The sequence below is a fragment of the Salvelinus fontinalis genome, chromosome 2, assembly GCF_029448725.1.
Source record: "Salvelinus fontinalis isolate EN_2023a chromosome 2, ASM2944872v1, whole genome shotgun sequence".
Classification (NCBI taxonomy): domain Eukaryota; kingdom Metazoa; phylum Chordata; class Actinopteri; order Salmoniformes; family Salmonidae; genus Salvelinus; species Salvelinus fontinalis.
Genome location: NC_074666.1, coordinates 72,602,864 through 72,616,428, shown reverse-complemented (window position 1 = coordinate 72,616,428; position 13,565 = coordinate 72,602,864). Strand labels below are relative to the sequence as shown.

At 47.4% G+C, this 13,565-nt stretch overlaps 1 protein-coding gene across 2 annotated transcripts in view; it reads right to left on the bottom strand.

Moving 5' to 3' along the window:
- LOC129825035 (ras-associating and dilute domain-containing protein-like) overlaps positions 1-13,234 on the bottom strand; it is a 29,213-nt gene extending 15,979 nt beyond the window's left edge. For both annotated transcript variants that reach the window (XM_055884716.1, XM_055884705.1), the window contains exons 1-7: positions 12,451-13,234; positions 11,438-11,776; positions 10,938-11,173; positions 9,528-9,862; positions 3,977-4,681; positions 3,694-3,731; positions 2,705-2,999 (exon numbers count right to left, since the gene is read on the bottom strand). In XM_055884716.1, coding sequence (XP_055740691.1) covers positions 2,705-2,999; positions 3,694-3,731; positions 3,977-4,681; positions 9,528-9,862; positions 10,938-11,173; positions 11,438-11,776; positions 12,451-12,578 — 2,076 coding nt within the window. In that variant the 5' untranslated portion in view covers positions 12,579-13,234. The remainder of the gene's footprint in view (positions 1-2,704; positions 3,000-3,693; positions 3,732-3,976; positions 4,682-9,527; positions 9,863-10,937; positions 11,174-11,437; positions 11,777-12,450) is intronic.
- Between the last annotated feature and the right edge of the window lie 331 nt (positions 13,235-13,565).

The window sequence follows — 13,565 nt, the reverse complement described above, 5'->3', positions numbered from 1 at the left end:
TCTTCAGGAAATATAACTAAGCGTTCAACAATGATGGTGAAAACTTTGATAAAGGTTGATGTTAAGTGGGTTAAGATCTTCCTAGAAGTCACAGAGGATATACAGAGGGACATGTCAAAATGCAGAATTCTTTATTCATTTTAAAAATCAGATTTATTGGATTTTCCATGTGTTCAATACTAAAGGGAACTTCATTTAATGTAATATTTGTGTACAATTTCCACTTTAAATAGCAAAGGGACGCAAAAGGCACTCACTTTGTGGAACGACCCACATACTGGTCAAGGTAGAGGAAGGCTTTCGCAGAGCAGGAAAACAAGCAGTAAAACCTGTTTCCCAACAACAGTTCAGTGCCCAACAGTTAGTGGTTGTCTGATAGAATGCAACCTGTTTGAAAAGTTGTGCTGGAGTTACTACCCTGATGTCATTGCTCATTTCGTGTATTGGTGGGTGGCGGGAGGGATTTGAAAATGCGATGGACTGAGTAAAGGAGCACCCATAGACCTAGATATAGGACTCATCTTTGTATCTTTGCCTCCCGGGTGGCGCAGTGGTCTAGGGCACTGCATCGCAGTGCTAGCTGCGCCACCAGAGTCTCTGGGTTCGCGCCCAGGCTCTGTCGCAGCCGGCCGCAACCGGGAGGTCTGTGGGGCGACGCACAATTGGCATAGCGTCGTGAGGGTTTGGCCGGTAGGGATATCCTTGTCTCAGTATGTAAAATGTAATAAAATGTATGCACTCTACTGTAAGTCGCTCTGGATAAGAGCGTCTGCTAAATGACAAAAATGTAAATGTATCTGTGCCATTATAGTGTCGGTGACAGCATGGGCAGCTCGATTGAGGCTATCTCCATTTTGTAACGGTGGTCCTCCTCCTCTTCAACCGAAAAGGAGGAGTAGTGATGGAACCAAGGCGCAGCGGGTTGTGAACACATAATTTATTTAAAGAAAACACGAAAACACGAACTTGACTATAAACTAACAACACAACAAACGGTGTAGACAGACCTGGACGACGAACTTACATTAAACACGAAGAACGCATGACTCTCAATTAGAGGAACGCCAAACACCTGCCTCTAATTAAGAGCCATACCAGGCAACCCATAAACCAACATAGAAACAGAAAACATAGAATGCCCACCCAAACTCACGTCCTGACCAACTAACACATACAACAAACTAACAGAAATAGGTCAGGAACGTGACACATTTTAAAGTAGCACATTGTCTTCTTCTTCATTGGCTGATTCCTCCCTACCCAGTTGACTACTTTAAAATGGTGGAAGCCCTCAATGACAATGTCCATGTTAAAATGGGTTATATCCATGAGGAGTCATCTATCTTTCTGGATGGGAGCACCCATACCCCCCTTTTCCTGCATGGACAGACAGACAGACAGACAGACAGACAGACAGACAGACAGACAGACAGACAGACAGACAGACAGACAGACACTGCTTCCCTGACTACTGCACATCCAACCACCACCAAAACAAAGCCTGCTTTCCCCTGAGCTCCAGCGGTGGCTGTCTAACTAGAGCCTGTAACTATTGGGGGGGAAAATGCCCTTCCCCTCACCATGTAAAAATGTAAATGTACCTGTCATCAGGGAAAGTTGACAGGCATGTGTAAGCGTTCTTTTATCAATGGTTTCTGTCATGAAACGGAAATCTAGGGACAGGAAGAGGTGGTTTCGGAGTATACAAAACAACAGCAGCACATACAATCCTGTTCCCTGTTCCCAACCATGCCGGTGCTCCCTCCCATCCTGGAACAGTCATCGCCAGGCACCTTCGCCATGGTAACGGGTGTTTCCAGTCGACTGTGTTATTGGGTGTCTATTGCTGGTCTCTGGGTTACTGTGGCAGTGATGGTGCTCTGTTAATGCCATGGAATTAGTTATAGGTCCCAAACATAGGAAACTCCAGTAAACCCTGCCTGGGAGTGTCTTCCTAGGGCTCACTGTTGAACAGGATAGACCTTTTGTTGCTCTCTATAAACATTTCAAAAGACTTTGGAAATAACCTCGAAGTAGATTTACAGAATATTAGAAAGATGATAAGCAGTCCTTTATTCCACTGGAAAAGATGACACTATCTGACACGCCTATCCTTACTGAGAGAGCCAGAGAGCGTGTACATGTTTCCCCTGGCTTATCATGGCTTATTGTCTGGCATGCGGGGCGGCAGGGTAGCCTAGTGGTTAGAGCGTTGGACTAGTAACCGAAAGGTTGCAAGTTCAAATCCCTGAGCTGACAAGGTACAAATCTGTTGTTCTGCCCCTGAACAGGCAGTTAAGCCACTGTTCCTAGGCCGTCATTGAAAATAAGAATTTGTTCTTAACTGACTTGCCTAGTTAAATAAAGGTAAAATAAATAAATAAATAAAAATGCTACCTGCAAACGGAGAACGGTGTTCATAAGGTCTCAAGTCCTGCTTCTCGTAGTCCACAGGCAAAAGATGGCTTTCTATTTGGGCTGTGCAAGGTTTTCTGGTGCATATTTGTGTACATGTGCGGTGTGAGGGCTAATTGTGTGTGCGAGGCACGTGTCTATGTGTGTGCATGTTGCATGCATGTAATCTATTGGTGAATGTATCAGTGGAGGCTGGTGAGGGGAGGATGGCTCTTAATGATGGCTGGAACGGAGCAAATGGAATGGCATCTACAATGTATGATTATAATATGTGTGACTATGCACTGACCTTGGTGAGGTAATAGACAGACTGCTGGAAGGTGAACATGATGACCTCCTCTAGGACCGTCATGGCCTCCTCACTGGCAGTCCTAGTGGACCACATCTCTGACTCCGGCTCTGAGCCCTCCTCCTCCTCTTCCTCCTGCCTCCAGGGCAGCAGCTGGGGAACGTCATGCTGGATGAAGTGCAGTAGCTCGATGGAGTTGGCCATCCATAGCACCAGCGGCCGCAGGCCTGGGATCAGCTCCTCTATGCTCAGCAGCTGCACATCCTCTGGCTCCTGCTGGACATCACTGAAGCTCCTGCAAGGGGAGACATATAGACAGGTCTGAGTTAAGTCCAACAGCCAACAAATACCCTATACTGGGTGAATGGCACTAAAAGTGGCTTGCGAGTGACTCATATTTCATAGCATGCCTCTATCCCTTGGAATGAATGCTAATTTAAACCATTACATTTGATGTTCATGTGCAATTGAGTGAAATATGAAATGAAACATTCATTCTTAAAAATCCTTCCTCCTTTCTCAGCAGGCAGCCAAAGCACAGGTTTGGAATACAGTGGACCTGCAATAATGTCCCATAACATCAAAATTTCATGAGATATCATTTTGACTTCATACACTTCAATGGGCGGCATACAGAGAAGTATGAACATCAAGAGACCATGACTCCTTCTCAGCTTCTTATTCTGTAAAGAAGTCACTGGGACATGTGACAATGAGAGAATGCTATATGTGTGTCCTACACATCCCTCCCAGAAATTCAAGTAGCATTGTTGTTGGAATGTAGTGGAAGGCAGTAGCATCATATTCTAAGACTCCTGGCTCTAAATAGAGTCGGTATATGACTCATAGCAAACACTAAAGTTGAAAGGGGTGTTAGTGTCAGAGGCAGCAGGTTGCCACTGTTCTTCACCCTGTTGTCATCTTTGCTGTTCAATGTTAGCATTTCTGGGGCAGGCTGAGTGATTGAGGTTGGAGAGGCTGCTACTCACCTTTCTGGTTGGATCACAGCAAGCTCCTTTGTCTTCTCCTGCAAGAGGACAGAGATAAAGACAACATTCATTTCAAACCAGCAGCAAGCCTATCTAAATGATATTCCATCCTGATGACACCTTTGATTACATTTCTTTCTTTACAGTACCCTTGAGACACACAGTATGTTGAATTCATAACGATTCAAGGTTTATTTGTGGCGTGATGATATAAAAGGTCAATCGTTTGACTGGAGAGAGTGCATTGTTTTTGTGCATAGTGGAGGTGCATAGTTTTACTCACCCACATGGTGAGCTGGATCTGACTGGCTATGCGGAGCAGCAACCTTCGGAAGTGTGTCAGCTGGAACGTGGTGGCTGAGTGTTGGATGGACAGGCTCAGCAGGAAGGCAGGGGTCAGTTTGGCCTCGTCCCCATTGGGGTCCACCATGACCAGGACCTCCTGCAGGACCCTGTCCTCCTGCTCCAACTCATAGCTCAGCGATACCTCTCCACCCTCTGGGTCCTTCCACCGAGGAGGAGCCGACTTCCTCTGGACCCTAGGCCATTTCATGCGGAGGGCGGAGCCACATGATTGACAGGAGGATGACACTCCCACTCCTCCGTCATGGGCGGGAGAAAGTTGTTTCATCCAGAGAGGGGTCTGTGGGGCCCCTGGGGCGGCGGTAGGGTCCTTAAACATGAACAGGTAGTGTTGGCCCAGACCCACCAGGTCCCCAGGGGTCAGCTCCACCTCCTCCTTCAGGAGGAAACCATTCTGGGTGACGGGGGCGCCGTGGAGGGGCTTCAGCAGCGTCAGAGTCCGCTTGGTGTCACCCGGGGAGGAGTTGGTAGAGTCCAGGCGCCTGACACAGCAGTGCTGGGGAAGAATGTCCGGGGCAAAGAGGAGGATGTCCACCTTGAGCCTTTCCTCGTCCTCTCCGTTACAGTGCTCCCTGCAGCAGCCGAAGATGGTGGTGGTGCCGCTCATCAGGTAGATGACAAAGTCCTGCAGCGTAGAGGAGGGGCAATGGAAGGTCAACTAGCAGAATCCATGAGAATGACTGCTACATTAATTAATGTACTGGTTTCAGTTTGCAATATGCTATGATCATTAGTAACTACTATGTATTAACTACACTGTAATTACCCTGCTCCTGCCTAGTACCTAACTACAATGTAAACACATGCACTTTGACACCACAATACAAAGTGCAAATAAAAGACCTAGGACTTTAATTGAGAAGTTGTGTAATGGTTTGGAGATTGATCAAGCAGGCGCATTAGAGGTGTGTGTTATGTGAGGACAGAACAGATCCAGGATAAGCGTGTACTGGCAGTGTGGTGGAGGGACCGGAATGGAAGGGCTTAGGTGTGGAACCACAAGTCCATGTTAAATCAAGTCAAAGTACACAGATAAAAAAATGTTTCATGAGTTTATTAGTCACATGCGCAGTGTTGCAGATATTATCGCAGGGTACAGTGACATTCGTATGCTCCGAGCTCCAACAGTGCAGGATAAAAAATAGAAGTGAATTAGACAATAATAATAATAATATTATTATATACACATTTACAACTGTAGCAATGATAAATGTGGGGGGTGGGGGCAGGGTAAGTGTCCGTTTGGGGTGGGGGGACTGTCCATAGAGGGAGTAGCAGGGGGGAGTGAGAATTGGATGAAACAATTGGATGAAACAATCACTTTAAAAGAAATCACTTTAAAAAAACAATACACACATAATCTCCCCCCAAAACGAAAGAATGAGCAATATCATATAAAAATACACTGAATACAAAACATTATGCTCTTTCCATGACATAGACTGATCAGGTGAATCCCGGTGAAAGCTATTATCCCTTTTGACGTAAAATCAACTTCAATCAGTGTAGATGAAGGGAAGGAGACAGGTTAAAGAAGGATTTTTAAGCCTTGAGACAATTGAGACATGGATTGTGTATGTGTGCCATTCAGAGGGTGAATGGGCAAGACAAAAGATTTAAGTGCCTTGAACGGGATATGCTAGTAGATGCCAGGCGCACCGGTTTGTGGCAAGAACTGCAGCGCTGCTGGGTCTTTCACGCTCAAAGGTTTCCTGTGTGTATCAAGAATGGTCCACCACCCAAAGGACATCCAGCCAACTTGACACAACTGTGGGAAGCATTGGAGTCAATATGTGCCAGCATCCCTGTGGAACGCTTTCGACACCTTGTGGGGTGCCAACAAATTAAGGCTGTTCTGAGTGCAAAATATTAGGAAGGGTTCTTAATGTTTTGTACACTCAGTGTATGTGGGAACTCCTTCAAGACTGTTGGAAAAGCATTCCAGGTGAAGCTGGTTGAGAGAATGCCAGTGTGCAAAGCTGTCATCAAGGCAAAGGGTGGCTACTTTGAAGAATCTGTTGAACACTTTTTTGGTTACTACATGATTCCATATGTGTTTTTTCATAGTTTTGATGTCTTCACTATTATACATACAATGTAGAAACTAGTAAAGATAAAGAAAAACCCTTGAATGAGTAGGTGTGTCCAAACGTTTGACTGGTACTGTATATATATATATACCATTTCAGGTCCTCAGTGATGTGCACGCTGAGGAAGCTGGAGCTTTTGATCTTCTCCACTGCAGCCCCGTCTATGTGGATGGGGGCGGGCTCTCTCTGCTGTCTCCTGTAGACCACAATCAGCTCCTTCCTTTTGTTAACGCTGAGGGAGAGGTTATTTTCCTGGCACCACTCCGCCATGGCTCTCACCTCCTCCCTGTAGCACTGTCTCGTCATTGTTGGTAATCAGGCCTACCACTGTTGTGTCATCAGAAAACTTGATGATTGAGTTGGAGAAGTGTGTGGCCACGCAATCATGGGTGAACAGGGAGTACGGGAGTGGGCTGAGCACCTCTGTGGGGACCCTCTGTTGAGGATCAGTGTGGGGGAAGTCATGACCTTCTAACACCACCCGTCGCTCAGTCATCCGTCCCAAGACTATTAAAGACAATTTATGGTTGATCTGAAAATGTAGTCGGAGGCTCCAATTGCGGAGCCTCCAGAGGCATGCAGAGCCAAATCAAGCTCCGTACCGCATCGCACCTCTCAAATTCTGTAACAATGCGGAGGGCTCCTTATAGCTCCGCATTGACATGATTTGTTGACGGTAGGTGGGGGCGGTACGTCATGTATAAACACAAAGTCACTTCCTTGACAACTTCCTTCACTATAACACTGCTCTGCTCCGCTAAGATCAAGTATGAAAGCCCTGACGTCTGCGGAGGCTACATCGCAGTAAATGCTGTATGGCCACTTCAGACATTGGATTGAACAAGCAGAGCCTTTCAGGCAGGTCATGATACTGTATCATCCCAGCTAGCATGGAAGCCAATCAGCCACTGAGCAGTGCGTGCGAGCACATACACTTAACTGACTAAATGGTTAGAGCCCCTGGCTCCATATGATACACTGAACTGGACTATTCAAAGCAATATTCAAAACAACCTTTATTTATTTCCCCGCACATGATATCTGGCAGAATAGATCAAACTGTCTAGGAAGGGAGTTAATAGCTGTGAGTCAATGTGAATTGTGACTACACTGACCTGCACTTGAACAACAACACTTACAAGGAAATCAAATCCACTACAGCTCTCATTGTTCACAGGTGATTAAGTTCAGGAAAATCTGGTCTGGAAACACAAAGACACTTTCGAAAATAACTAGTCAAGCCTGAAAAAAACTATTTCATTTATGGAGCTGGAACATTTCTATTCCATAGGACTGATATATGAGTGACTTATTGTTGTCAAGTGGCCAGACCAGGGGCGGGCTCAGTACTTCCCCCAGTATCTGGCACACCACACCCAGTGTTCTGCACACTCAGCAGTCTCCACAATGAGGAACAAACAACAGAGAGCAGCAGCATTTCTTGTTTTTAGGAATGGGCCTGGCTCTCTGGCCCTCTAGCCCTCTGGCTCTCTGGCCCTCTGGCTCTCTGGCTCTCTGGCCCTCTAGCTCTCTGGCTCTCTGGCTCTCTGGCCCTCTGTCTCTCTGGCTCTCTGGCCCTCTAGCCCTCTGGCTCTTTGGCTCTCTGGCCCTCTGGCTCTCTGGCTCTCTGGCCCTCTGGCTCTCTGGCTCTCTGGCTCTCTGGCCCTCTAGCTCTCTGGCTCTCTGGCTCTCTGGCCCTCTGTCTCTCTGGCTCTCTGGCCCTCTAGCTCTCTGGCCCTCTAGCCCTCTAGCTCTCTGGCTCTCTTGCCCTCTGGCTCTCTGGCCCTCTAGCTATCTGGCTCTCTGGCCCTCTAGCTATCTGGCTCTCTGGCTCTCTGGCCCTCTAGCTCTCTGGCCCTCTAGCCCTCTGGCTCTCTTGCCCTCTGGCTCTCTGGCCCTCTAGCTATCTGGCTCTCTGGCCCTCTAGCTATCTGTCTCTCTGGCTCTCTGGCCCTCTAGCTCTCTGGCCCTCTAGCCCTCTGGCTCTCTGGCTCTCTTGCCCTCTGGCTCTCTGGCCCTCTAGCTATCTGGCTCTCTGGCCCTCTAGCTATCTGGCTCTCTGGCTCTCTTGCCCTCTGGCTCTCTGGCCCTCTAGCTATCTGGCTCTCTGGCTCTCTGGCCCTCTGGCTCTCTAGCTCTCTGGCTCTCTGGCTCTCTGGCCCTCTGGCCCTCTGGCCCTCTGGCCCTCTGGCCCTCTGGCTCTCTGGCTCTCTGCTTAGGCCACAGCCTGCCACTCTCACTCTGGTTTTGCATTGAAATAGCCAGAATGTTTTGTAAAGGAATAAAAGTGCAGAAAAAAATCTGTCACCCACAGAAATTTATTTTTGAGAAGAATATTATAATTTTTTGTTGAATGTGCAGCTTTTGTGCCTAAATGTGCATGTTTGTTCTGGCATGCACGAGCCTGTGTGCAAATGTGTAGGCTAGGCATGTGTATGTGACCATCCACTGAGTTTGTTTAGACAATACAGTGTTCCTTCTGCTCTATTCTCTAATACTATGTACCTTTATTCAGGCCTATCTCCACCTCCACTGCAGAGCCAGCAGGGCTGAGCTGAACTGTGATTGTGAGCACAGTGTTCCTTATCTATTCAACGAGCCCTGACGAGAGACAACACATCCCAGTGTGGGAACTCTACTGCTGGGCCAGGGCCAGCTCCTTTGTCCCGCCTCTCCAGTACATGACCCAGGCTGGCCCACTCAGTGTGTGGACACGAGGATCACCTGTCCACAACATGCCGGTCTACTCTGACTCTGCTTGAGCTCGTGGCTCTGAGCCCAATACTCTGAGGCCATAGTAATCCAGCAGCAAGACTCAGTCTCTCGCTGTCCCTGTTATAGCATCCTCACTGTAGCTAAACCCCTCTGCTCTCTGCTCCTCTCTCTCACTGTCTCTCTCTGTTTCTGGGGATTTTAACCCCAGGTCTTAACCTAAGAGGTTCAGTGGGAGCCTCTATAATGTAGTGGAGTATACTTGTTTACGCCTCAGTGTCTCTGATAAGCCTTTCGTCCCAGTGTTTCTGCCACCCTGCCAAGAGACACTTGAGAACCTTGAAAGGTCTTCAATGGAGCAGCCACAAAGGCTCAACCAAATACAGCTGCTGCTATCTGGCTGCCCAGGCCCTCTGTGAAGGATTTCAGCATGACATCTCTCTGTCGCAGCCGGACGCATTCTCCAACCATACAAACCTATTCTGAGCCTAACTATTCAAGAACAGACTGACTCTTATCTAACAAATTGACTTCAGCTGTGTAAACTGAAGCCAATCCTTTCATTAAAGTTACTCATCATTTAAATTAATCCATAATCCGATAGACAAACAAATGCATCTGGGTTTAATGTATAACAGCGGCAACAGCTTCACTTTCCAGTTTTCCTACCTGTCTGTAGCTGTATCCCTGCAGCAGCAGGAAGTAGGGGAAGTCAAAGGGCGGGTGGATGGAGTACTGGGTGGTGTTGTCGTCACTGCTCTCCGTCTCCTCCTTCTCCATGCCCAGACGCAGGGCCTCCTTGTCGGCCTCGGCCTCCGGGTCCTCCCTGATGAGCTGGGCCTTCTGCTGGGCCTGCACAGCCTCCTTCTTCATGGCAGACAGGTCCATCTCACTGAGACTCCTCCACATCCCCAGGCCCTCCACATCCTCACCACTGCCGTCCATGAACAGAGAGGTGACCCGCGAACGGCCCTTATGGAGCTTACGAGCCTGGGCGTTGATACCTGGGGCAGAGAGGAGCACGGGAGAGAGGGAGGATGAGACTAGATGCAGAGAAGTGATTATTAATCATGTATTCATAGTTTATTACGAAATAATTGATTGTGTCATGATATAGTCAATGTAACATAAACGTCATCATCTATGCATAAACGGAAGGTTCAGAGTATGCTAAACACTCAATAAACTATTAGTGGAGCTCTTCCATCAAATCATTCCAGTCCATCACACACCAACATATCATAATGTTTTACTGAGTTGGCTCTCAGTCAAAGCAAACATAGAAGGGGAAGGAGAGAGGAAATCTGGAGGGGGAGTGAGAGGTGTTATCCTCTATCTGATATCAACAGGCGTTCCTGGCTGTTGGGCTGATGTACCGCAACATAAACACTATTCAGCTCATTTGGAGCCATTAAACACCATGGAATGTCCAGAGAACTCAGCTTCACACCCAGCTAACAGCTCCTGCTCCCAGGCCTTATCAGCTGTGGAAGTGGGCGTTCTTCCACATTGTTCTGCCACACTGTGTCAGGGGGGCTGGTCAGGCCTGCAGGGGGGGGGGCAACTTCCCCCAGCTTCCCCCAATCAGAGTGGAGCAAAGAGAGTGGAGGGAGATGTGGGGTTTGATAAAAACTGAGAATCACAACAAATGCACGCCAAAGTCAACAGGACCACACAGTGTCCAGTGTGCAGGAGGCAAGCTCTGATGGAAAGAATAACATGTGGAGCGGTGGACACATTCAGGTCCCAACGGAAAAAGCTTATCCAGCCACAGCCAGTCCCCTGCCCTGGGTGCTTCAGAAGGAGCTGTTGGGACCCTGTTGTCAATCCCAGATAAGAGAGAGGGGACACTCTGACCTTGTCTACCCCTCACTGCAGCTTTTGTTTTTCTCTGACCTCTCACTTGCCTGCCATCTCCCCTGCTCTGTCTCATGATAAGCTGGACAATGGATTCTATTACCCTACAGTTAGTGACAGAGATAGGAGATCCAATGCCACCCCAACAGAGACAGAATGATTACCTGGGCTTTAGGTTGTTGTTAGGGGGGTCACTGAGCTGCACCTGTGTGGTTGACATACCTGCTGTGACGGTGTCGGTCTCTTTAGCACTCTGTTCCTCTACGCTCACTCTCTTCTGGATCTCAAAGCGTCTGGAGAAGCCTTCTTTGGGTTTCCAATGCGACTGCAGCATGAGGGGCTTCTCGTGGTCACCCACGACTCGAAAGCACTCTGTCTTCCATTGGTGGTCTGCTCCGGTCTGGCCAATCACGTCGCACAGCACATATTGACTGGGATCCTCTTTCTCCAGACAGTATCTAAGCAACGATAAAAGAGATTCAGTCAGAATACCATGATAAGATCTAATTCCTCCTGAAATAAAATGGCTTTGAGATCATTTGGGTAAAATATCCATATCACCAGCTTTAAGTGATTTGCAATGGTTCACACTATATTAGGATGAGCAGTATTGCAGTCCATGCCATTCAGCCTTGAGGAATGTTCCCTTTCTGCTTGCCTGTCTGCACTGAAGCTAATGCTAACAAATCACATTATGCCAGTGGGCATCCCTAACCCCTCACCTCTCCAGGGCCTCTTTGACAAGTTCCTTGGCACTGGAGCGAGTTGTGGCCAGCACGCTCTTGTAGTTGGTTCCCTGGCAAATGTCGCTGCCAAAGATCTTTAGGATACCTGGGGCAGACATCTGACTGGACAGCTCAGCAGGGTCATCTGCAGCCTGCAGGTCCCCCGCCATGCTCCTGCCACCTGGGGCATGCCCCTGCCCACTGTCGCCCCGCAGGAGGGGGCTCTGGTTGAACACCGTCGACAGTTTGTTGTTGTGGCGGCGGATTTTGTTCTTGGCCGGCTGCCTCACGCCTGTACTCTCTGCTGAATGGGTGGTGCCATCCGAGGTGTTGGACCTGAGAGAGGGAGACACGGATGGAGAGATGGAGAGAGAGACAGCGAGAGAGAGAGAGAGAGAGAGAGAGAGAGAGAGAGAGAGAGAGAGAGAGAGAGAGAGAGAGAGAGAGGGAGACATGGATGGAGAGATGGAGAGAGAGACAGCGAGAGAGAGAGAGAGAGAGAGAGAGAGAGAGAGAGAGAGAGAGAGAGAGAGAGAGAGAGAGAGAGACATGGATGGATAGATGGAGAGAGAGACAGCGAGAGAGAGAGAGAGAGAGAGAGAGAGGGAGACATGGATGGATAGATGGAGAGAGAGACAGAGAGAGAGAGAGAGAGAGAGAGAGAGAGAGAGAGAGAGAGAGAGAGAGAGAGAGAGAGAGAGAGAGAGAGAGAGAGAGACAGAGACATAGATAGTGACAGAGTGAAACAGAGAGAGCAAGGCAAAGATGTAAATGAAAGTGAGAGTTCAAGAGAGGACACCAAATGAATGGGTAATTAATAAGAGGACAGTATTTCGGGCACCTCTCTACAAATAAATTAAATTTCTATTGAAGGCCATAAGTTCATTTGAATATACAAAATTCCAGGCAGCTGCATGTAACAAAACTGAAATCCAATTCTGCAAAATAAGGGTACCCCATTTTAAATACCCCACAAAGTAGACACACTGGATATAAATAATAGGACTTACTGCAGGGATCCATTGCTTGGCTTCCTCCCCAGCTTTGCCAGGCTCTTCTTCGGGGAGCGGATCAATAGGCCCACTGGAAAGTTGAGGGCTTGCTTGGATACATGACTACTTCGTTCCTCCGAAATCATCACGACTTTGTTCAGATGTAGGCTATATTATATGTCAAAGTGCTCCCTATAAAGCACGGTAAGGCACTATTCTCAAAATAAACTATTTGTGACAAATATACTCAGTCCATCGTGGTATTTGACACTGGAATCCACACTTTCTCATGGTGATGAAGACAACTAAGAATTTGTCCGTTCAGACAGTTTGTTAACTTCTGACAGGTTTTCGTAAAGAAGCACGACGTGGAGAAAAGTTATTCTCGTCCAATGGCATTAGACATCAGGCAACTTCCAAAATACACTCGCTTTCAAATTAGAGTTATATTCCCGAATTTCCAACTCAACAATATCGACTGTAATCCGTTCGATACAATTGTTGCTGAATTGTTTCCATGAACAGAAGTTAGTTGGTCAGAATCAGATACAATGTATCCACGTTCGGGACAGCCATACGAGCGCTAGTTTTAAAAAGCTTTTCTCTTATAAAAATAAATAATTACATCCAATGTGAATTACTTCTAATAAATGATCCATTTCAGATACTTAACTGAACTATTTGTTATTCGAAGCACCTTGCGAATCTTGACCTGTCTGCTCCAAGCCATCTATCCTTATCCCGTTAGGCGCACTAAACAGTTCAGTGCCCAACACTTACTGGTTGTCTGGTAGAATGCAACCTGTTTGAAAAGTTGTGCTGGAGTTACTATCCTGACGTCATTGCTCATTTCGCGCATGGGAGAGTTGTGGGGGCGGATTTGAAAATGCGATTGACTGAGTAAAGGAGCACGAATAGAGCTAGATATAGGACACATCTTTGTATCTGTGGCATTATAACGTCTGGGACAGCATGGGCAGCTCAATTGAGGCTATCTCCATTTTAAATGAGTACATTTTCTTCTTCTTCATTGGCTGATTCCTCCCAACTCATAGGAATTCCTACCCAGTTGACTACTTTAAAATGGTGGAAGCCCTCAATGGCAATGTCCATGTTAAAATGGGTTATATCCA